This window comes from Petaurus breviceps, unplaced genomic scaffold (genome assembly GCF_028583685.1).
Source record: "Petaurus breviceps papuanus isolate PSGF00001 unplaced genomic scaffold, PetGlider_PUasm1.0 523, whole genome shotgun sequence".
Taxonomy (NCBI): domain Eukaryota; kingdom Metazoa; phylum Chordata; class Mammalia; order Diprotodontia; family Petauridae; genus Petaurus; species Petaurus breviceps.
Window position 1 is genome coordinate 3,228,424 of NW_027186356.1, and position 23,680 is coordinate 3,252,103.

Genomic DNA, 23,680 nt, shown 5'->3' on the forward strand with positions numbered 1-23,680 from the left:
TAAGAGGCAGAGATCCATCTCGCTTTTGAAAATCTCTCTGATCCAAACTATTTTCTTCTTTCAAGGTATAAGGTTCAAGAACAAAGATACAATCCTATAATCAAGATTAAACAAAAGTACAAACTTCAGGCAACAGCTTTGACTCATTAAGCAGAACAGTACTAATAACTTTTAGATACCCTGGAAAATCATTTTCCTAAAACTATTTAATTCCTCTTTAATCACTCCCTCTGAAGATCCATCCTTCAACCTGGTCAAAGGTGAACGAACTCAAGAGATACTTGTATTAACTGAATTAATCAAAAGACCTTCTTGCTCTTAGTCTGATCATTTTATACTAGGGTTACTTCCTAGTTTTTTCAGGCCTTTGCTTTTAGAAAAAAGTTAGGCCAGTAAAAAGACATTTTAGAACTGATAGTTAAAGAAAGACTGTTGAGATTTACCATTTGAGTTGGACCAAGGACTTTAGACTAAAATATTGTACTAAAATTATTTTGTAATATGAAATCTAAAGAGTGGAGCAGAGGGGGCCCTAGTATTCTTCCACATCTGTGAAGCAGACAGGAATTATCATCCCCATTTTACAGTTGAGGAAAGTGAGGCAAACAGAAATTAAGTGTCTTGCCCAGGGTCACACAGTCAGTGTCTAAGGTCAAATTTGAATTCAGATCTACCTGATTTCCATTGTCCTATCCACTATGCCACCTAGCTACCAAATAAGAGCTCAATCTAGGAAAGGGATGAATTCAAGAGTTATTGTGGAAACTTCTTTCAGCATTCAACTCAGGTGCTGAAACTCACCTCATCTGTGAGTCCTTACTTAATCCCCCTATTTGTTGTCAACAATGTCTCCCTCTGGGATTACATTATATTATGTTTCAATACATTTTGTATTTACTTATCTGTATACATCCTGTTCCCCCCCAGTAGAATGTAAGCTCCTTCAGAGCATGGGTTATTTTGGCTTTGTATACCAACACCTAGCACCTATCTAGATATTTAATAAATGTTTCTTAATTAAATTGGATTATTGTAAAATTGCCAGGAATTGACGACTAGATTAGACATGTTGATAATGAGGGAAAGAGAGGAGTTTAAGATGCTTTTGAGGTTTCAAACTTGGGGAAGTGGGAGAAAAAGAGGTATTCAGAAGAGTTAGTCCTTTCTATAATCAGTGGCCCTAATACACTACAATAATGACTGCAGCAGCAGCTAGACTGTTATGAACAAAACTCTACCCCCCTCTTTTTTTAAAGCAAAGCACTGGAGACGCAGCCATATGGGTGCCATTTCATCTACCTGTGAGCGAGTCCAAGAAGCATAAAGCCATCTGCAGGTCTCCTCACCAAGCAATCCCCTAGGTCCCGCCGGAGCCTCACCCACAGGAGAGGAGGAAAACGAAGGACATCTTTGCTGGGAGGAGTCCACTCTTGATAGACTTCCATCAAAACTTCATCATCCAAGGATAAGACATCCTTCAGCTCTGCTTCTGACAGCCCATACCTGCCAGAGAGGGTTGGTAGCATGGATAGAATAGGTCTGAACATCTCCTGACGGCCTCTGTGCAAATCATTTTTTATTATCTGATTTACCATAAAGGGCTCAGCCTAACCACAAGGAAGTACATGTCTCCTGTCCCAAGAACACAGTGCTGTGAGGTAGGCCGTGTATTATCATCCCCATTTTACAGATGAACTCACTGAGGTACAGAGAGGGAGGACACACAGGTAGTGAACACTAGAATGCTAGAATGCCCAGATCTCAGCTCTAATGGCTAACACTCTTTGCACTACACCAAGCTTTCTCTGAAGAATGGCCCTTTGAGGAACAAGAATCACCTACCCAGCAAAACTGAGTATAACCCTTCAGAGAAAAAATGGGTATTTAATGAGAGACTTCCAAGCATTCTTTTTTTTTTAAAGCAAATGTTAAGTAATTTGCTCAGGGTTACACAGCCAGTTATTTTTGTGTGTGTGGGTGCCAAGTATCTGAGGCCGGAACCGATCCCAGGTCTCCCAACTCTGGGGCCGGCACTCTTACTCACTGCACCACCTGGCCACCCCTGACTTTCAAGCATTCTTGATGACAAGACCACAGCTGAATAGAATATCCCATAAGTACAGCAAGACAAAAATGAAAAAGTCATTGACTTCTAAGGGTTTCTTAGTGCTCTATTTTCGCATTTTAATTTTCCAGATATATAAATTGAGACAACTTATACATACAAATGAATGCACAAAATAAATTTGAGATAAATTTGTAGAGGAGGTACTGCCAGCTGGGGGTGTAGTAGCAACCACACTAGCACACAGGGTGGGCTGCTAGCACAGGTTCTTTGACCTGCTTTTCTAAATGTAAGACAGCTTTAAAGAGATTAATAATCTTACTTTAATTAACAGGCAGGTAAGTACAGAGAAGTAGAAAGAAGTGAATATCCAAGAAAAAATCCAATAGACAGGGCTCCAACTGTCTGAACAGGGTAATAGATACCTAATCACCAGACCAGGAAGCACCAGGAAGCATCTGGGTTCAGGCACAGCCAGGCTCTTTAACAATGGCTAACCAGAGCCTCATCTGGCCAAATCACAAAGAAGCATTCTTCCCATGGGTGAACCCCAAAGTAAAATACCAACTTCCCAGCATATATAGTCTTCAGCTAACAGACTTAGAGCTAGAAAGCATCACAACCAGTACCTAATTGGCTCAGTGACAAAAGGTGTAAAAGCCTTCCTGCAAGCAAGCCTCCCCATAAGCAAGCTTTTCCTTAGGCAAGTTCCTCCCCCAAGGTAATTTAAATCTCCAAGTCACCTGATGGACTCCGTAAGACTCAGGATGTGTCACAACTGTGAACTGAGCCAAATTTCAAAGCAGCAAGACATCCCATGACTGAAATACCTGTGTACCTTTAGACCTGGGAACATGACTCATATTCCAAGCATAGAAAACATCCTGGATCCTCAGTAATTGGAAATATGGTGAGTCAGTTCTAAGGCAAGGCAGAGATAGTTTCCCACCTTGTGCAGTTGGTTAGAGGATATATACCTTAGATCTGGTGTCGATCCCTACACCATTTTATAATCTGTGATGATAAAGTCCTTGTAGATCTAGAAATCAGATTAGCATAGTCCCCTGTAATAGTAATGGAATTTGAAGATCCCCTTGTATTGGCAAGCAAACAGGTACTTTGCACCTTATTTCAGGCTCATGATTGTATCAAGTATTGAGACCCAGAGCTTGTGAGTCCCACAGTGGGAGAAACTTCCTGTTATGACAGGAAGGGGTGGAACAGGGAGGAGCTAATACCATATATAAGGAAAAGCCCAGAGAGAGAGGCCAGAACTGCTTGGAGCAGTTCAGAACTGGAGGTTCTGGAGGCTGGACTGCTACTGCTGGAGAGAGAGAAGAGAACTGAGAACTGAACTGAGAAGAGAAATGAGAACTGAGGACTGAACTGAGAATTGAGAAGAACTGAGAAATGAGAAGAGAGGAGAACTGGGAGGCATGGCTGTGGTGTCAGTACTTTGTCTGTTTTGATGTTACTTTGTCAGACTTGTCTACCGTTAGAGGACAGTGCTGAAAGAGGATTTTCTTGTTGTATATTTACGGAAATCCTGGAGGAGGGTCTTGCTGATGATCTCAGAGGTCCTGGGACTATATTGATGATTTGTATTGAGTTCTCAGATCTTGTTGGTGGGTCTGAGTTGATTTCACAGGCAGAAAGTGAATTGATGAGGATGCCAGCAATGTTTCTAAATGTTATTGTGGTTTTGTTAAGCTTTGTCTTACCAAGAACTGAAACTGTGAAGGACTTGAGGTGGACCAGACACTATGAATTTCAGTGTGGAACATGAACTGGACAAGGAACTGCACAAGAAACTGGACAAATAACTGGGAGCTGTCTGCCTTTGAACTCAGGTGATAGTGGGATAGATTCAGGCAGGAGCTAGGACGATGGAAGAGGAACCATGGAAGCTAAGAGCCAGCTTAGTCGGATGGAAAGACCTCTCTTTGGGTATTTAATGCAAACTGAGAAGATCACGATTTACTAGGGGTGGAAAACTTTGACCTTTACATTTAGATGATTGAGTTAAGGACTTACTAATTAAGGATGATTGGAGACTAATCTCCAATTAAGAAGAAAGAAGACTTTTTGATTGAAGACAATGTGACCTAAGGGTAGAAAACTTTTGACCTCTTGTACTTTGTGTCAATTAAGGAGGCTTACCTCCTTAAGAATGATTGAGTTACTAAATGAATGTACTTTGTTTAAAACTATGTAACCACTTTGGTGAAAACTATGTGGCCACTTTAATGATAAGTTGTTAAGCCTTAACATTGTAAATTCTAAACTTTAATTTCTGCGAATGTTTTGCCTTGATTTGTTACTGAATAAACAGAGAGTTCACTATACTGTGTACAGTATATCAGAACCTTGAAAGCTGTTCACAGCAGCAGTCCTCTGGAAAGCTTCGCTTGCTTGTCTTTATAACCCCTGACCAAGTAATCTCTGCCTAGAAACAGAGGGGGTTTGGGGGAAACACCGATGTCCCAGAGTCTGGATGTGAATATAATCAGCTTCCCTGTAGCATTTGACACTGACTCCCCCCTCCTTAAGTATAGTTCTTCCTTGGATTTTTGTGACATTGCTTCTCCTAGTTCTCGTGATCCTTTTTGTTCTTTTCTGCTGGATCACCATCTGTGCCCTGCCCCCATTTGTGTACATACCCCAGGTCTCCAACCAGAGCCCTATTATCCTTTTTCTGTAAATATTCTCTCTTCCAAAGATCTTATCATCTCCTGTGAGTTCAACTATGATTTCTTTTTTTTTTTTTTGCCTTTTAGAGGGCAATTGGGGATAAGTAACTTGCCCAAGGTTACACTGCTAATGTTTTTGTGTGGGTGTTAAGTGTCTGAGGCCAAAACCGAACTCAGGTCCTCCTGACTCCAGGGCCAGTGCTTTTACTCACTGCACCACCTAGCCGCCCCCTCAACTATTATTTTAAAACAACCCTCATCTCTCCCCTAAACTTCTCCAGCATCTCCAGCTGCCTTCTGAACCTCTTTACTCAGATGTCCCACATGTATTTCAAATTCAACATGTCCAATTATCTTTCCTCCTAAACCCACCCATCCTCCTAACTTTCTAGTTTTTGTCAAGGGAACTACCATTATTCCAGACACTCACGTTCTCAACCCAGGAGTCATTGTAGCCTCTTCTCTTTTAGCCCATGTATCTAATCCATTTACAAGTCTTAATGGTTCTATCACCACAACATTTCTCAGATCTCTTCCCTTTCTCCATTTACATGGCCACCACCCTAGTTCAGGTCCTCATCACCTCTCACCTGGACTCTTACAAGAACCTCCCTGATTCTAGCCTCTCCCTTCTCTGTTGCATCCTTCACATAGCCACTAAGTTTATATTCCTAAAGTATAGATCTGAACATGTCATGCACCTTCCTGAGAAGCTTCAGGAATTCCCCATTGCCTCTAGAACAGAACACAGAGTCCTCCTTTTGACATTTAATACACTTTACAGTCTAGCTCTAGCTTTCCTTTCCAAGATGATTGATTACACACCACTCCCCCTTACACACTCTGTCTTGCAACCAAACTGAGCTATATGCTGTTTTCATACACGTTGTTCTCTCTGATACCTCTATACCTTTGCATAAGCTGCCCTCCATGCCTAGAATGCACTCCCTCCTCACCATTACCTCTTGGAATCCCTCAATGCCCACAAGGCTCAGCCAGAGTACCACCTCTTTCACAAGAAGTTTCCTGATTCTTGTAATTATTACTTCTCCTCCCTCCAAAAAAGTCAGTTATCAGTGGACTCTGAATATTCACCCTTAACACAGTGCCTGGCATATAGTAGGTGCTTAATAAATACTTGGTTGATTGATACCTAACAGCAAGTAGGAAGTGTTTGATTGGAGAGTTCCATACCACTTGGGACCCCAATTTTCTCATCTCCAAGAGGAAGGGGTTGCTCTGATGATCCCTAAAGTCTCTTCTAGATCTAAATCTTATGACCCTATATTCTTTTTGGTTCCTTCCAGCTATAAAAATTGAATAATATGATCTGGTGATCCTACTTTCTACAGCAGAGATTCTTAACCTTTTTTGTCTTGGGTAACTTTGGCAGCAAGTCTGGAGAAGCCTATGGACCCCTTATAAAAATAATGGTTTTAATGAATAAAATACAATACATAAGATTACAAAGGAAACCCATTATTTTTGAAATAGTTATTTTAAAAATTTTTAAGCTTTTTCTAAAGTTCACAGACTACATATTAAGTTATTGTTCTATAATGTCCAATTCTTCCTGATCCCAGGGACACAGGATACTGTCCATGGGATTTTCTTGGCAAAGATACTGGAGTGGTTCACCATTTCCTTTTCTAATGGATCAAGACAAACAGAGGTTACGTAACTTGCCCAAGGTCACACAGGTAATAATGTCTGAGGTCAGGTTTGAACACAGGTCTTTCTAACTCCAGGCCCAGCCTTCTATCCACTGCACCACATAGCTGTTCCCAAACTTACTGACTGTTTAACTTTGGGTGTATCACCTCACTGAACCTCTGTTCCCTCACTTATAAAATCCAAATGATAATCATTACAATGGTTTCACCTCACAGAGAAGATATGAAGAAGGCACTTTGTAGACATCAAAACACCAGAGACATATGATTGTTATTATACTAATGATTCTCTGAGAAGCCTAGTAGATGGTGCCCTAGACTTGTAGTCAGGGTCACCTGGGGTCAGATCTCCTCTCCAACATTTCTTAGCCATGTGACTGGGATCAAGACCCTAAAGTCTTCCACATCTATTTCCTTATCTGTAAAATGAAGATTATAAAATGCCACCTTCATAGGGTTGTTATGAACAACATATATAAAGTACTTTACGAACCCTAATGTGCTAGAAAAAGGTCAGATATCATCATCATAACTTGTGGCTGATGTCACATATGTCTAATTACAAAGCAATGGTGCTTTGTAAATCTTAAAGTGCTGCATATTGTTTTGTTGTTATCCTCACCATTCCTCATGTTTTCTCCCAGTGGAAACAAAGTTTAGTAAAACTTGATTCCTCCAAAGTTCCAACTCTTCCTCTAGATGACCCATATTAAGAGCTAAAATTAGATGCCACTCAGTCTTTACCCTCTGTTGGAGATAACTTTTCCTTCACCTCTCTTTGTTTTCCATTCATTCTAGGACATACCTCTTCACTGATCTTTCTGGTGGTATTAGTAGAGAAATAATGTTGAATGACTTGTCAGAGCTATTTTACTTTCACATCTCTGCTACCTGCCACCTGAGTGCTCTCACCTCTCTGGGCTTCATTTTCCTCATCTGTGTAATGGGAGAATTGGGTTTGATGTACTCCAGGGTTTTTTCCAGCTGTATATCCATGATATGGTTTTGCTCTGAGGTGACTGAGGCTGCACTATCTGGATAGATGGTGATAACTTTCCTAGCCTCTGGGCAGCACCTGCTTTGGAGGAAATCCCAGAATTTTAGATCTGGAATGGCCTGCAGTGGTCATACAGTACAACCCACACTCAAAAAGAATCTCCACAACAACTTACCTGTAGAGTAAAACTTTAGTTTTACTAAGCTATTGTTTCTACTGGCCTTGTAACCTCTGCTTGATGACCTCGAATGAAAGGAAGTCTGTTACCTCCAAATGCAGCTGCATCTGCTTTTGGATAGAATTATAAGGTGGTTTTTCCTGACATCAAGCCCAAATTTTCCCCTACAGCTCCTACCTGTTGTTTTTGAACCTGCCTCCTGGGATATTTGGATAAACTAGCTATCAGAAGACCTGGGCTCTAGTCCCACTTGTTAGCTATGTGATCTTAGGTAAATCACTTTGCTTCCCTGAAACTACCTTTCTAACCACTCCTCAGGTTCCCATTCACCATGGGTATCCCCAAAAACTCAGACCTGATTACTCTTCTCCCTTTATACTATATCATTTGTCAGTGTCAGCTGCCATGGATTCAATGATCATCTCTATGCTGATGATTTCCAAATCTACTTACACAGCCCCAGATTCACTGCTGACTTCCAGTCTTAAATTTCCAACTGCCTGTTGGACATCTTGGATCGTATGTCCCATAGACATCTTAAACTCAACATGTCCAAAACTGAACTGTTAATACCTCCTTCCCCACATCCCATCTTGCCTTTCTTCCTGACTTCCCTTTCACTGTCGAAGGTACCATCCTCCCAGTGCCCCAGGATCACAAACTAGGTCTTATCCTCCACTCCTCACTCATACCTCCCTCCCCAAATCCAATCTCTTGCCAAGTCCTTTCAATTCTTACTTCGTAACATCTTCCGTAAGTGTATTTTCATTCATTCTTCCATTCAAATCTCCCTTTCTGCATCCTCTACCCATTACCCCTTATTCTTGGCCCTCTGGAGCCAAGTAGAACAAGGCTAATGACTTAGGAAAGGAACCACAACTGACATGAAGGAGATGCTATCCCCAGAGTACTCTGCCCTGGTCAGACTATAGCTGGGATATTGGTTGCATCTCTGGGGCCACATTTTAGGAAGGGCATTGATGAACTGAAGCATGTTCAAAGGACAGCAACTAGGATGGAGAAGGGCTCTGAGATCATTTTATATGAAGATTATTTGAAGCAATTGGAGATGTTTAGCCTACAGAAGACCTAGGGCAAACGTGATAGCTTTTGTCAAGTAATCCCACATCAGACACCTACTATGTGTTTGACCCTGAACATGTTACTAAAACTCCATCAGCCTCAGTTTCCATATCTGTTCAATAGAATGCCTACTCCACAAGGCTGTTGTAAGGGTCAAGTAAGGTAATTTATGTGAAGTATTTTGTAAGTGCTAAAGACTTTTTATTATTATTGTAAGTATTTGAAGGGCTATTATATTGAAGAGGAAATAGAACTGGTCTGTTTGGTGACTGCTACCTGTATGACATAGAGCAAGTCATTTCTTTTCTTTTCTTTTTTTACTCTTTAATATTTGTTTTTCAACATTCATTTCCACAAGATTTTGAGTTACAAATTTTCTCCCTGTCTTTCCCCTACCGCCCCCCAAAATAGCAAGCCTACTGAATACCCCTTCTCCCAATCAGCTCTCTCTTATATCCTCCCCCATCCCCCCTCTAGCTTTCTAGTAGGACAAGATGGATTTCTATACCCCAGTGCCTGTAAGTCTCATTTCCCAGTTGCATGTAAAATATATTTTTTTAAACATTTGTTTTTAAAACTTTGATTTCCAGATTCTTTCCCTTCTTCCCTCCTTACCCACTCCCACTGGGAAGATAAGCAATTCAATATAGGTTGTAAATGTGTAGTTACACAAAATGTTTCCATAGTACACATATGGTGAAAGACTAACTATATTTCCCTCCATCCTATCCCGCCCCTCACTTATTATGTTTTCTACTTTGACCCTGTCCCTTTTCAGAAGTGTGTGCTTCTAACTACCCTCTGCCCCAATCTGCCCTACCTTCCATCATCCCCCCTCTTATCCACTTCCCCCCTACTTTCCTGTAGGGTAAGATACCCAGTTGAGTGTATATGTTATTCCCTCCTTGAGCCAAATTCAATGAGAGTATGGTTGACCCATTCCCTTTCACCTTCCTGTTCTTTCCTGCCATTGTAACAGTTTTCTCTTGCCTCTTTTATATGAGATAATTTATTCTATTCTATCTCTCCCTTTCTCCTTCTCTCATTATATTTCTCTCTCACCTCTTAATTTTATTTTTAGATATCATCCCTTCCTATTCAACTCATCCTGTTTCCTCTGTCTATATATACATGTATACATATATACACATACTCACATATGTATTTATATACCCTCCAATATATACATATATGTATATATACATATATATTCCCTTCAACTATCCTCATACTTAGAAAAGTCTCATGAGTTACAATTATCATTTTTTATATGTAGGAATGTAGAGAGTTCAATTTTTAATAAGTTCTTTATGATTTTTTTTTCCTGTTTACCTTCTCATGCTTCTCTTGCTTCTTGTATTTGAAAGTCAAATTTTCTGTTCAGCTCCTGTTTTTTTCATCCAGAATATTTGAAAGTCCTCTGTTTCATTGAATGACCATATTTTCCCCTGAAGCATTATATTCAGTTTTGCTGGGCAGCTGATTCTTGGTTTTAATCCTAGCTCCTTTGACCTCCAGAATATCATATTCCAAGCCCTTCAATCCCTTAATGTAGAAGCTACCAGATCTTGTGTTATCCTGATTGTGTTTCCAATACTCAAATTGTTTCTTCCTAACAGCTTATAATATTTTCTCCTTGACCTGGAGATCTGTAATCTGTAATCTGGCTATATTCCTAGGAGTTTTCTTTTTGGGATCTTTTTCAAGAGGTGATTGGTGAATTCTTTCAATTTCTATTTTGCCCTCTGGTTCTAGAATATCAGGGCAGTTTTCCTTGAGAATTTCTTGAAGGGTGATTTCTAGGCTTTTTCTTTGATCATGGCTTTCAGGTAGTACAGTAATTTTTTTTAAAGCAATCAGAGTTAAGTAACTTGCTCAAGGTTACAAGGCCAGTTATTTCTGGGTGTGGTGCTGAGTATCTGAGCCCAGATTTGATCACCAGGTCATCCTGACACTGGAGGCGGTGCTCTTACTCGCTGAGCCACCTGGCCGCCCCTAAGCAATTGGGGTTAAGTAACTTGCTCAAGGTTACATGGCCAGGTGTTTCTGGGTGGGTGCTAAGTGTCTGAGCCTGAGATTCGATCCTCAGGAAATCCCAACACTGGAGCTGGTGCTCTTACTCGCTGTGCTACCTGGCCTCCCCAGTAAAGTAATTTTTAAATTATCTCTCCTGGATCTATTTTCCAGATCAATGGTTTTTCCAATGAGATATTTCACATTGCCTTCTATTCTTTCATTTGTTTGGATCTGTTTTTATAGGATCTTGATTTCTCATAAAGTTATTAGCTTCCATTTGCTCCAATTTAATTTTGAAGAAATTATTCTCTTCAGTGAGTTTTTGAAATTCCTCTTCCATCTGGCAAATTCGGCTTTTTAAGGCATTCTTCTCCTCATTGACTTTTGGGGCCTCTTTTGCCATTTGAGTTAGTCTACTTATTAAGGTGTTATTTTCTTCAGTATTTTTTGGGTTGTTTTTAGCAGGCTGTTGACTAGTTTTTCATGATTTTCTTGCATCATTCTCATTTCTCTTCCCAATTTTTCTTCCACTTCTCTTACTTGATTTTTAGAATCCTTCTTGAGCTCCTCCATGGCCTGTAACCAATTCATATTGTTCTTGGAAGCTTTTGATGCAGGAATTTTGACTTTGTTGACTTCTTCTGGTTCCATGTTTTCATCCTTTTTGTCCCCAAAAAGGATTCTGTGGACTGATTGTGCTTCCTTTTCTTGCTCATCTTGCCAGGCAATCACTTCACTTTTGAGCTCTTTGCCATAGTAGAACTCTGCTTCCAGAGTGGAGAGAGCTTTGTCCAAAATCGCTGGAGTTTTTGCAAATGTTGTCAGAGGTCCGAGCAGGGTGCCCTCTCTATAGCCACCACAAGCTCTGGCACACTAGCATCTCTCACCCCAGGACTACCACCCAAGACCACAATCCAGATCCAAGCAGGTCAAAGCAAGAGCAATTACCTTCTGAATGGTCACTTGTGTCCCTGCAATCTGCAGGCCAGGAGCTCCAGAGACAGCCACACATCAGCAGCTGCAGCCACCAGGCCTCTACCACCTCTCACGCTGTGCGCAGGGGCCAGACCCCACTCTTCCTTCACCCAGTTCCAATAGAGTTCCCCACTGACCTTTTACTTTCTCTTTGGTATTTATGGGTTGGGAAGTCTGGAAACCACCACAGCTGCCAGTGATTCACTCTCCTGAAGTATGCTCTGGCTGGTCTGGGCCACTATTTGGGGCTGTCCTGGGTCTGGGCTCATGTGGGACTGTGCTCAGCTCCCAGCTCAGTGAGATAGGCCCTTCCTGCTGGCCTGCTGGGCTGCCTTCAGCAGGATATTTGTTTCTTTCTGTCACTTTGTGGGTTCTGTAGTCCTAAAATTTGTTTAGAGTCACATTTTACAGGTACTGGAGGTGGTTGGAGGGGGAGCTCATGCCAAGTTCCTGCTTCTACTCTGCCATCTTGGCTCCTCCCTTGTCATTTCATTTCTAAAGAGGCATTGTCATAGTGACCTTGGAGCCAGGAAGAATTAGGGTTAGGTCCTGCCTGTTAGTGCAGGTGTGCAGGACTCTGGGCATGTTGCTGAACTTCTCAATGCTCTAAGCAATTTTTTAAGATTATAGATTTCAGTAAAGATGTTGATCTGTACTGGTAGAGGGAACTCCATCTCTCTAGTAGTTCCCTTCACTAATGAAATCATAGCCCCAGCCCCTCCCCTTATTCCTGCTCCATCCCAGCAAACAGAACCAGGTGCCATAGGTACAAGTTACAGAAAGAGAGATTTAAGTTTGATGTAAGGGAAAATAACTGAGAAGTTGGAGCTCTCCAAAAGCACCCAAGGACTGGGCTTCCATGAGAGATAGTGGGTCCATCCTCACCAGAGGTGAGGACAAAGGCCAGGTGATCACTCATCAGGTATATTCATAGGATAATAAGACCCTAGTTTTAGAAGTGGATGAGAACTTAGTGGTTATCAAAATTCAACTCTCTTATTTTTAGAGGAATAAACTGAGTCCCAGAGAGGTTAACTAACTCCCCAAAGTCACACATGAAGAGCCAGAATATAAGCAGGGAGTAGAGGTAAGAACCTGGCATGAGCTCCTCCTCCAACCACCTCCCAATACCTGTAAAATGTGACTCTAAACAAATTTTAGAGCTACAGAACCCACAAAGTGGCAGAGAAACAAATCTCCCGCTGAAGGCAGCCCGGCAGGGGACAGGAAGGGCCTATCTCACTGAGCTGGGAGTGGAGCACAGTCCCACAGACCCAGGACAGCCCCAACCAGTGGCCCAGACCAGCCAGAGCATACTTCAGGAGAGTGAATCACTGGCAGCTGTGGTGGTTTCCAGACCTCCCAACCCATAAATACCAAAGAGAAAGTAAAAGGTCAGTAGGGAACTCTGTTAGAACTAGGTGAAGGGAGAGTGGGGTCTGGCCCCTGCCCCCAGGGTGAGAGGTGGTAGAGGCCCAGCTGCTGCAGCTGCTGATATGTGGCTGCCTCTGGAGCTCCTGGCCTGCGGATTGCAGGGACACAAGTGACCATTCAGAAGGTAATTGCTCTTGCTTTGACCTGCTTGGATCTAGATTGTGGTCTTGGGTGGTAGTCCTGGGATGAGAGACGCTAGTGTGCCAGAGCTTGTGGTTGCTATAGAGAGGGCGCCGTGCTCAGACCTCTGACAACTTTTGCAAAAACTCCAGCGATTTTGGACAAAGCTCTCTCCACTCTGCAAGCAGAGTTCTATTGTGGCAAAGAGCTCAAAAGTGAAGTAATTGTTTGGCAAGATGAGCAAGCAGAGGAAGCACAATCAGACCACAGAATCCTTTTTGGGGACAAAAAGGATCAAAACATGGAACCAGAAGAAGTCAACAAATTCAAAACTCCTGCATCAAAAGCTTCCAAGAACAATATGAATTGGTTACAGGCCATGGAGGAGCTCAGAAAGGATGTTGATGGGAGAAATGGGAGAAAAATGGGAGAAAACCTAAATATTCAAATAAGAGAAGTGGAGGAAAAATTGGGAAGAGAAATGAGAATGATGCAAGTAAATCACGAAAAGCTAGTCAACAGCCTGCTAAAAAACAACCCAAAAAATACTGAAGAAAATAACACCTTAAAAAGTAGACTAACTCAAATGGCAAAAGAGGCCCCAAAAGTCAATGAGGAGAAGAATGCCTTAAAAAGCCGAATTTGCCAGATGGAAGAGGAATTTCAAAAACTCACTGAAGAGAATAATTTCTTCAAAATTAAATTGGAGCAAATGGAAGCTAATGACTTTATGAGAAATCAAGATCCTATAAAACAGATCCAAACAAATGAAAGAATAGAAAGCAATGTGAAATATCTCATTGGAAAAAAACATTGACCTGGAAAATAGATCCAGGAGAGATAATTTAAAAATTACTGTACTACCTGAAAGCCATGATCAAAGAAAGAACCTAGAAATCATCCTTCAAGAAATTCTCAAGGAAAACTGCCCTGATATTCTAGAACCAGAGGGCAAAATAGAAATTGAAAGAATTCACCAATCACCTCTTGAAAAAGATCCCAAAAAGAAAACTCCTAGGAATATAGCCAGATTACAGAGTTCCCAGGTCAAGGAGAAAATATTATAAGCTGTCAGGAAGAAACGATTTGAGTATTGTGGAAACACAATCAGGATAACACAAGATCTGGCAGCTTCTATATTAAGGGATCGAAGGGCTTGGAATATATTCTGGAGGTCAAAGGAGCTAGGATTAAAATCAAGGATCAGCTACCCAGAAAAACTGAATATAATGCTTCAGGGAAAAATATGGTCATTCAATTAAATAGAGGACTTTCAAGTATTCTGGATGAAAAAAAACAGAACAGAAAATTTGATTTTCAGTACAAGAAGCAAAGGAATCATGAAAAGGTAAACAGGAAAGAGAAATCATAAGAAACTTATTAAAGTTGAACTATCTACATTCCTACATGGAAATACAATATTTGTAACTCATAAGGCTTTCCTCAGTATGAGGATAGTTGAAGGGAATATATGTGTATAGGTGGGTATATGTATATGTGTGTGTGTATATGTATACATAGATAGAGGGCACAAGATGAGTTGAATATGAAGGGATGACATCTAATAAATAAAATTAAGAGGTAACTGAGGAATGTATTGGGAGAAAGAGAAACAGAGAGATAGATTAGGGTAAATTATCTCACATAAAAGAAGCAAGAGAAAGCTGTTACAGTGGAGGGGAGGAGCAGGTGGGTAAAAGGGAATGAATCAACCTTACTTTCATTGGATTCAGCTTAAGGAGGGAATAACATTGGATATCTTACCCTACAGGAAGTAGGGGGGAAGGGGATAAGAGGGGGGATGTTAGGGGGGAAAATTGGGGGAGAGGGTAGTTAGAAGGAAACATTTTTTAAAAGGGACAGGATCAAAGGAGAAAATATAAATGGAGGGGATAGGATGGAGGGAAATATAGTCTTTCACAACATAACTACTATGGAAATGTATTGTGTAACTACACATGTATAACCTATGTTGAATTACTTGTCTTCCCAGTGGGGGTGGGTGAGGAAGGAAGAAGGGAAAGAATCTGGTACTCAAAGTTTTAAAAACAAATGTTAAAAATTGTTTTTACATGCAGCCTGGAAATAAGATATACAGGCAATGGGGTATAGAAATCCATCTTTCCCTACAAGAAAGAAAGGGAGGAATGGGGGGGGGGTGGGACAGATTGGGGGAAGGGGTATTCAGTATGCTTGCAATCTTGGGATGGGAGGTAGGGGAGAGACAGGGAGAAAATGTGTAACTCAAAATCTTGTGGAAATGAATGTTGAAAACTAAAAAAATTAATTAATTAAAATTTTTTAAAAAGAAAACTAAGGGGGGCAGCTAGGTGGCACAGTGAATAAAGCACCAGCCCTAGAGTCAGGAGGATCTGAGTTCAAATCTGGCCTCAGACACTTGACACACTTACTAGCTGTGTGACTTTGGGCAAGTCACTTAACCCCAATTGCCCTCCAAAAAAGCAAAACAAAAACAAAAACAAACAACAAAAAAAAACCCTAAAAAGAAATAAAATTTAAAAAAAAAGAAATTCAAAGAGGAATTATGTTCTCTCACAGTTGTCTCTTTTTCCAGTCAACTCCTGCTCATGTGACATGGTCATCAGTACTTTTACTACTTTGATTGTGCTCTTCTAGATGTGCACCAGCTAGTAAGGTCATAGGATCATAGAACACTAGACTAGAAAGAGACCAGCTTGTTAATATACCTGCAAAATGTGGTTCCCAAATAAATACGACCATGTATGTGAAGTGCTTTGAAATGTAAAACACTATGTCCATGCAAATTATTACAAGTATTATTGCATTAAAAGGTAAACTAATGGGGCAAGAAAACAAAACTGACTTACCGGGCAGTCACAATATACCCAAGTACGTGAGACACCAAGACTTGACCATGTAACTCCTCTAAACGGGCACAAAGCTGGTGCATTGCTTGTTGGGCAGTGGTCGCCAGAGAGACAGGTAATGTATAAGATGCCCATCTCTGGGCTTCATCAAAGGCCAGTTTCAGCCTCAAGGGATGCCCACACTCTGGAAGGCTGGCCCAGAGTAGGTCCCGCTGGGCAGGACTCAGCTTCCGCCTCACAGATGCCAAAAGCAGCTCAATCATCTTCTGACCTTGCTCCCCAGAAAGTGGCTTCACTTCAAAATAAGCCTCAGAGCTAGAGACCATCTCTTGCATGGCTTTTAAGGTTTCAGACTCTGCTACGCAAGCAGAGAAGATAAGGTGGACTTTTGGGGGGCACTTTTTAGGCAGCCATGTTAGGCCTCTTGCCCCAAAGGTCAAGTTCAGCTCCCCAACTGCATCCAGTATGAGTACAAGTGACTCGACATTTCTTCTGGAAACCAGGAAAAGGAGATCTTGAAAGAACTGGACAGCACCACTATAAACAGCCATGACCCCTGTGGGTGGAAGTGGCAAACCATATGCTAGGCACACCTGGAGACAGATGCTGTTCAATAAAAGGCAGATGTTGGAACTTGCCTGGGATGTTCCGAGGAGCCGTAGCACCAGCACTGTCTTTTGTCCTAAGAAGTCTTGGATGCTCTCTGATAGTTTGCACATCAAAGCTGTCTTTCCAACTCCAGGAGGCCCAAAAACAACCAGGGGAGCATGGTTGGTGCCATCATTTGCTATAATGGCCTTTCTAATTCTGCTCAGGAGTTCCTCCCTCCCACAAAACACTTGGCACTTGTCCTTGCACTGGGCCATGTGGTGATGCAGCTCCTGGAAGAAAGGGCCCAGCATCTGGTTGCCCTCATTCTGCTGTCGAAGGCGCTCAAGGATCTGATGGTTGACTGTGGCAATGAACTGCTCTCCCAGCTCCTTCAGGTATTTAGCGTGTGCTCGGTTTTTGGGGTTCACTAGGTCTTGGCTCCACTGAACAAAGTGTACCTTCAGCAGTTTGGGGTGATTGTCTGTAATTCTCACTTTGAGGCTGGTGAGGAAGTTCTGAGCTTCCATGTCCAGACAGCCGTCTTCCTGCCGGTCTACCATTGGCAAGCTACACTCATCCAGAATGTGTTTGTTCAGATCCCGGATTTCTCTAAGGAAAACTGTTGCTCCTAGGTCACTGTCACTGCTTCCTGTATTCAGAAGGCCATGTTCTATTTCCCATTCGATTACTGCAAAAGCAGAAACAGATTGAGATTGAGAATTCAATTGCAGACTGACAATCTCCAAATAAATTAATCTCAGGATCAACCCATTTTCCAATGAGAGGAAGAAAACAGGGACAGGGGACAGCAGAGGCTAGGTCTTTGCCTCAGGATACCAAATTTGGGCTGCCCTGACAGCACTTATAGTCCCTGAGAAGCATAGAAACAATAAAGTTTAGTATGTAGTAAGCAGGAATAATAAATTACAATAGGAAGCTACCAATAATGCCGACCAGGTACAATGGCCTTGAACTGATGTGTCAGGATTCCTTTCCCCCACAGAGCAGACTCTACCAAATGACAGTGTGCTTGAGGTGATTTATCTGGGTCACAGTTTTTTGGTACTTGGCCCAGGTGCTAACTTCAGCTCTGGTGACAGGCAGCTGATGTCGTGGGCAAGAGGACTAGATGGGAAGGCCAAACCTTGGGGTCCAGTCCCAGCTCTGGCATTTACTAGCCGTGTGACGTTAGGCCCATCACTTACCACTGAGTTTCAGTGTCTTCATCTGTAAAAGGTAAAGATGATACTTCTACTATCTACCTCACAGGATTTTTGTGAGGAAAACACTATATAATTTTGAGCCATTGTGATTCCAAGATAAACAGTGGACATAAATAGCTAGGTGGTGTAGTGGATGGAATGCCAGGCCTGGAGTCAGGAAGATTCACCTACATGAGCTTAAATCTGGCCTCAGACACTTACTAGCTGCGTGACCCTGGGCAAGTCTCTTAACCCTGTTTGCCTCAGTTTCCTGTCTATAAAATGAGCTAGAGAAGGAAATAGCAAACCACTCCAGTACATTTGTCAACAAAACCTTAAATGGTGTCCCAAAAAATCAGACATTACTGAAAAACTACTAAATGATATCAAAAATATACCTGAGGGAGGAGTATGTCTCTCTACTCTACCTCTTTGTAATTATACTAATAACAGAGTGTAGGATTTCTAGAACCTCTCCCTGCCAGGGATTTTGGTGTACATCTTATGTAATAACCTAAAGATCACAGTTTCTTAATTAAGAAGAAAAAACAGTGTGGAATGGTAAATGTGGAGATGGCCTTGGAGACAGGAAGACCAGTGCCTCTGATACTTATTGACTCGATGACTCTGGGCAACTCTCACAGAATCATAGATCTAACACTAGAAGGAATCACGAGGCAATCTAGTCCAACCTCTTCATTTTACAGATGAGGAAACAGAGGCAAAGGGCAATTAGATGACTTATCCAAACTCTCAGGCATAGTAAGGACCAGAAGAAGGATTTGAACCCAGTTCCTCTGGCTCAATCTTTTTTTTTTTTTTAAGCAATTGGGGTTAAGTAACTTGCTCAAGATTCCACGGCCAGTTATTTCTGGGTGTGGTGCTAAGTATCTGAGCCCGGACTTGAACCCCAGGTCATCCTGACACTGGAGGCGGTGCTCTTACTTACTGAGCCACCTGGCTGCCCCTAAGCAATTGGGGTTAAGTAACTTGCTCAAGGTTACACAGCCAGATGTTCTGGGTGGGTGCTAAGTGCCTGGGCCCGGATTCAATCCCCAGGTCATCCCAACACTGGAGCCAGTACTCTTACTTGCTGTGCTACCTGGCCGCCCCCCTCTGGCTCAATCTTTCCGGTATACCACCCTTTCCAACACTACAAGCTATGTCAGTCTGTAATGACAGAGGGAGTTTTCACACCAGACATTTCCTATGTGGATGAAATTATAAGTCCAAACAATAACAACGAAAAGAATCCCCGCCAAAACCAAAAAGGTAGGCCATAAATATGTTTGTCAAGCCCTTAGCACAGTGCCTAGTACAGAGAAGACACTATATAAATGCAACTATTGTATCACTATAGAAATATGAGTTGTTATTATTACCCAGACATTTAGGAGTGAATTCTCTATCCTTTTCTAATGCCTTCTTGTGGTGTGGAGTCTACCTGGCTTCTCAAAGAGTACACCAGTGAAGTCTAAGCTCTATTGGTTTCCACCAAACTGGAAAGGCTGAAAGTACAGGTCACCTGGCTCTGAGTGCCTGTTGTCCAAGAATCAGCCAAGCAAATACAGAGAGGCTAAGAAATTGAACATTTCTCAGACCTAGACAGTGATATCACAATGTATTCTCTCTCTGACATCCCTAAAAGTGACCAGATGCCCTTTAAAGCTTTCTATCCAGAAGGATAGAAAGAAATGCCTCCTATCACACCTCCTTAAAAAGCTACTACCCTAAAGCATAGCAGGGTTTTAGAGTCAGAGGACTTGGATTCAAATTCCAGCTTTGCCATTTTCGAAATCTATAACTTTTAGCAAACCAGGTAATCCCTTTGTATCCAGTTACCTCTTGTCATTGAGTCATTTCAGTCATGTCTGACTCTTTGTGACCCCATTTAGGGTTTTCTTGATAAAGATACTGGAGTGGTTTGCCATTTCCTTTTCTGGCTCATTTTACAGATGAGGAAACTAAGGCAAATCGGGTTAAGTGACTCATACAAGCTAATAAATATCAGAGGCCAGATTCTGCTCCAGGGCCTACAGTCTATCCATTACATCACCTAGCTGCCCTAATGATTTGCCATTTCTTTCTCCAGTGGGTTAAGGAAAACAGAGGTTAAGTTACTTGCCCAAGGTCACACAGCTAGGAAGTTTCTGAGGCTGGATTTGAACTCAGGTCTTCCTGACTCCGGCCCCAGTGAGCCATATAGCTGCCTCCAGTTACCTCTATTCATAAGATAACATCTAATAGATGACATCTAAAGGCCCTTCCAACTCCAAATTCATGCTACTCAAATTGTTAGGATACTTTTCCTTATAACAAACTAAAATTGCTACTGTGTAATTTCCCCCCATCACTGCTTCTGATTTGTTAACTTCCTTCTATATTCAAGGCAGTCATTAGGAATAAAAAGACGAAAAATAACAGTAAAGGAGCTTACAATGTAGTAATAGGGAAAATAAGACACATATAAATATATATATTTGTGTAATATTTAGCTGGAACAAGAGTGTGGTGGGAATGCACTGACTTTTGTTCTATTTCTTCTGCTTTTTATAGAGCAGGGCATGTGTTACCCCAAAGCAAGAGAGATAGAGCCTTTTTCTTGCTCTTATGTCTTTTTTTTTTAAGCAATCGGGGTTAAGTAACTTGCTCAAGGTTACACAGCCAGGTGTTTCTGGGTGGGTGCTAAGTGTCTGAGCCCGGGATTCGATCTGCAGGTCTTCTCAACACTGGAGCCAGTGCTCTTACTCGCTGTGCTACCTGGCCGCCCCCACTCTTATGTCTTAATGAGAGATGATTCTTCCTGGTTGAGTGATCAATCATCTTTGACATAATCCCCTAGTCTTGGGACCTGCCAGAAGCTGCTGTGTGGTGCATGTCCTTCAGAAAGGAGCCAGAACTCATGGCCCCAAAGAATGTGCCTGATACATGTGTCCAACCCCATGCACCCCTATTGCATATGTGAAACAAGGAGGGTTGAGAGAAGGATCGCTTTCAGCTGGACTATCCGAGAAGGATTATCAGAAGAGTTACTTTGATAGCTAGCTATCATTCATAGCAAATTAATTGGGGGAGGGGGGCTGCAGAAACTCCTTAAGGTCATCCACTAAAGCATGGAAGGGTTGTGATCTATGCCAAGGGAGGGAGGAAACACACTGATGAGCCAGGAATTTTCTGAGGCATTAAAAATTATAACCAATTGTGCAATATTCCTTGGTCCCTAGTCATTAGGTTAGATTTTTCCTCTAAATCTGGCTTGTATAAAATTCAAATACAGTCTATGGTATGTGTTGTTTTTCAATTTATATCTGAGTATTATTTTCCCGTTCAAAGAGATTTCATTAGGATGGCAGCCAACATTGGATGTAGCTTCTATTCACAAATATTGAATTCTACAATGAATATATAGAAGGGTTCCCATGGAAAATCAGTTTGGGAACTTGAGATGATAAAAACCACTTTAAGAATGCACTACACCTTTTAAAACTGTTAGTTTAAAAGGAAAAGGATAATAAATGTATTCAGTGCCATAATTTGGGAGGCATAGCTGAGGTCTTGCCTTGCGTTACTGAAATTAGAGAATTTTAATAGCATTTAAAATCCTTTACCAATTTACAAACAACAGAGCTCAAAATCTAGTTTGTAAGAATAATTAGTTTAAAGAGGAAATTACCAGGTCACCTTATTTCCTCCCTGCTAGGGAGTCGTATTTGAGATTAGAGGTTCTTCCTTGGGCCTCTCCTATCATACCTCACTAAAGCGTGTTTCCTATCCTATTTTCCTCCCTAGCACAAAAATTGCATGTTACATTTCTCATTTATGACTTTAAAATAATAGTCATCTACCGCTGTTTCATTGTGTGATTTTTATCAAGACCTTTTCTGTTTCTGGACTTCAGTTTTCCCACATGTAAAATGAGAAGGTTCAGTAAAAGAGTCTGTATTGCCCCTTCCAGCCTTCAAATTCTATGATTTTGTGGTTCTCTAAACAATACTCAGTGATCCCAAAGAACAAATACTTTATAGAAACCTCATGTATGCTCAATACTTCATTCTCCAGCTGACCACAAATGTCCTCTTTTAAAATTCCAAACTTAGCTGTTTTTTTCTAAAGGGTTTATCTTTGCGCTACCCCTTCCAATGTTTGTTTAGTATCCTCTGCCACTGTCTCATGATAAGAAATAGTATATCTTTATGCACAGCAAGAGACTGGTGCCCACAAAAGAAATGTCCATAATTTGTTATTTCCTTAGGCCACATTTCCACACCTCTGTTTTAGTTCAGCAGGATATCCTGTTAGGGCAGTAATTGTCCTCTCTTTAAATTTATAGATTTTCTAGACTGCCAAAACTGGGAGAGACTTTATTGCCATTAGAGAACTTAGAACATTAAGTGTCAGAACTGGGAGGGCTTAAAACATCAAATGTTAGAGTTGAAAAGGAGGTTAGAGCTATAGAATGTCAGTTTCCAAGGATAATAGAACATGGAATCTCAGAACAGGGAAGGACATTAGACAGAATTTCAGAGCTGGAAGAGCCCTTTAATTATAGAATGCCAAAACAGAAAAGGAGCTTAGAACATAAAACCCAGAACATAAAATGTCACGGTCTGAAGTGGAACTCAGAATGTAGAACATACAATGTCAGAGCTGGGAGGGAAGTTCCACCCCCTCATTTTACAAATGAGAAAAACTGAAGCCTACATAAGGGAAGGCCAAGGTCACACAGTGAAGTGCTAAGGTTGCTTCATTATAGCCCTAACGTTTTATAGCTAATGTGAACAATTCAATAAATGATAATGGTACCTTATGTGAAACAAATTGGACTTGGGGTAGAAGAATGTTCAGGAGACTTTCAAGTACCAACTCTGTTGTCGTTTTTGTTTGTTTTGCCAGGTGGAATCAGGCTACGACTTAGAGAGAGAGGAAATAAAGAGCTTCATATCACACACAATTACCGCATAAGAATTAGAATCTAGGACTCATGACTCCTATTCCATCAACTAGACTCTCACTTGGAATCACTTGCAACTGAGGGCATTCCCAAAACTTGTGTCTCTTTCCTTTCCCAAATTAGTTCAGTTTGGTGAAATAAGCACCAATAGACTTGAAGGCAGAGGACCTGGGCTCAAGGCCCACCTCAGACACGTCCTAGTTGTGTGACCTTGGTCAAGTCACTCTAAGTCTATGGGCTTCAATTCCTTCATCTGCAAAATGATGATAATACTTACACTACCTGCCTAACCAGGTTGTGAAGATCAGATGAGAAAACTATTCACAGGTTTTTGTAACCTGTAAATCCCTGTACAAGTGACACATAACCATAGAACATTAGAACTAAAGGGGACCTTGGAGCCCCCCTCCCATTTTTATATAAAAATGAGGAAACCGGGGTCCAGAGAGGGGAAAGGAATTGTCCAAAGTCATAATGCAATTAGAAGCTAATGTCCATAACTACAAATATCTGGTGATTTCTCCCCAAAATATTTGCTGACTGTCAGGTAAACCCAGTTTTAATTGCCAGATACACCTTAAAGCTTTCTCCAAAGAGCTTAATTTGTTTTGAAATTAACTTCTGATGAGAGAAGTTATTTTTGAAGATGCTTTAACCTCAGTGGGAAACTCCCAGTCACAGGAGCATGGCGACAGTTCCTCAGGGACAAGCCAAGATCCCAACTCACTCAGTTGCCTAATCAGCATGGGCCTTCTGACCCAAGAACCAAAGGCCTTTAATAATGTTTTCTATGTAAATGGAAGAGTTATGGAAGGAAGGAAGGAAGGAAGGAAGGAAGGAAGGAAGGAAGGAAGGA

General features: G+C 41.4%; 1 protein-coding gene across 1 annotated transcript in view; it reads right to left on the reverse strand.

Moving 5' to 3' along the window:
- The window catches only part of NWD1 (NACHT and WD repeat domain containing 1), an 87,374-nt gene that overhangs the window by 51,788 nt on the left and 11,906 nt on the right, over window positions 1-23,680 (reverse strand). The window contains 2 exon segments of the mRNA XM_069102099.1: window positions 1,300-1,503; window positions 16,081-17,359. Of these exon segments, the coding sequence (XP_068958200.1) occupies window positions 1,300-1,503; window positions 16,081-17,359 (1,483 nt within the window).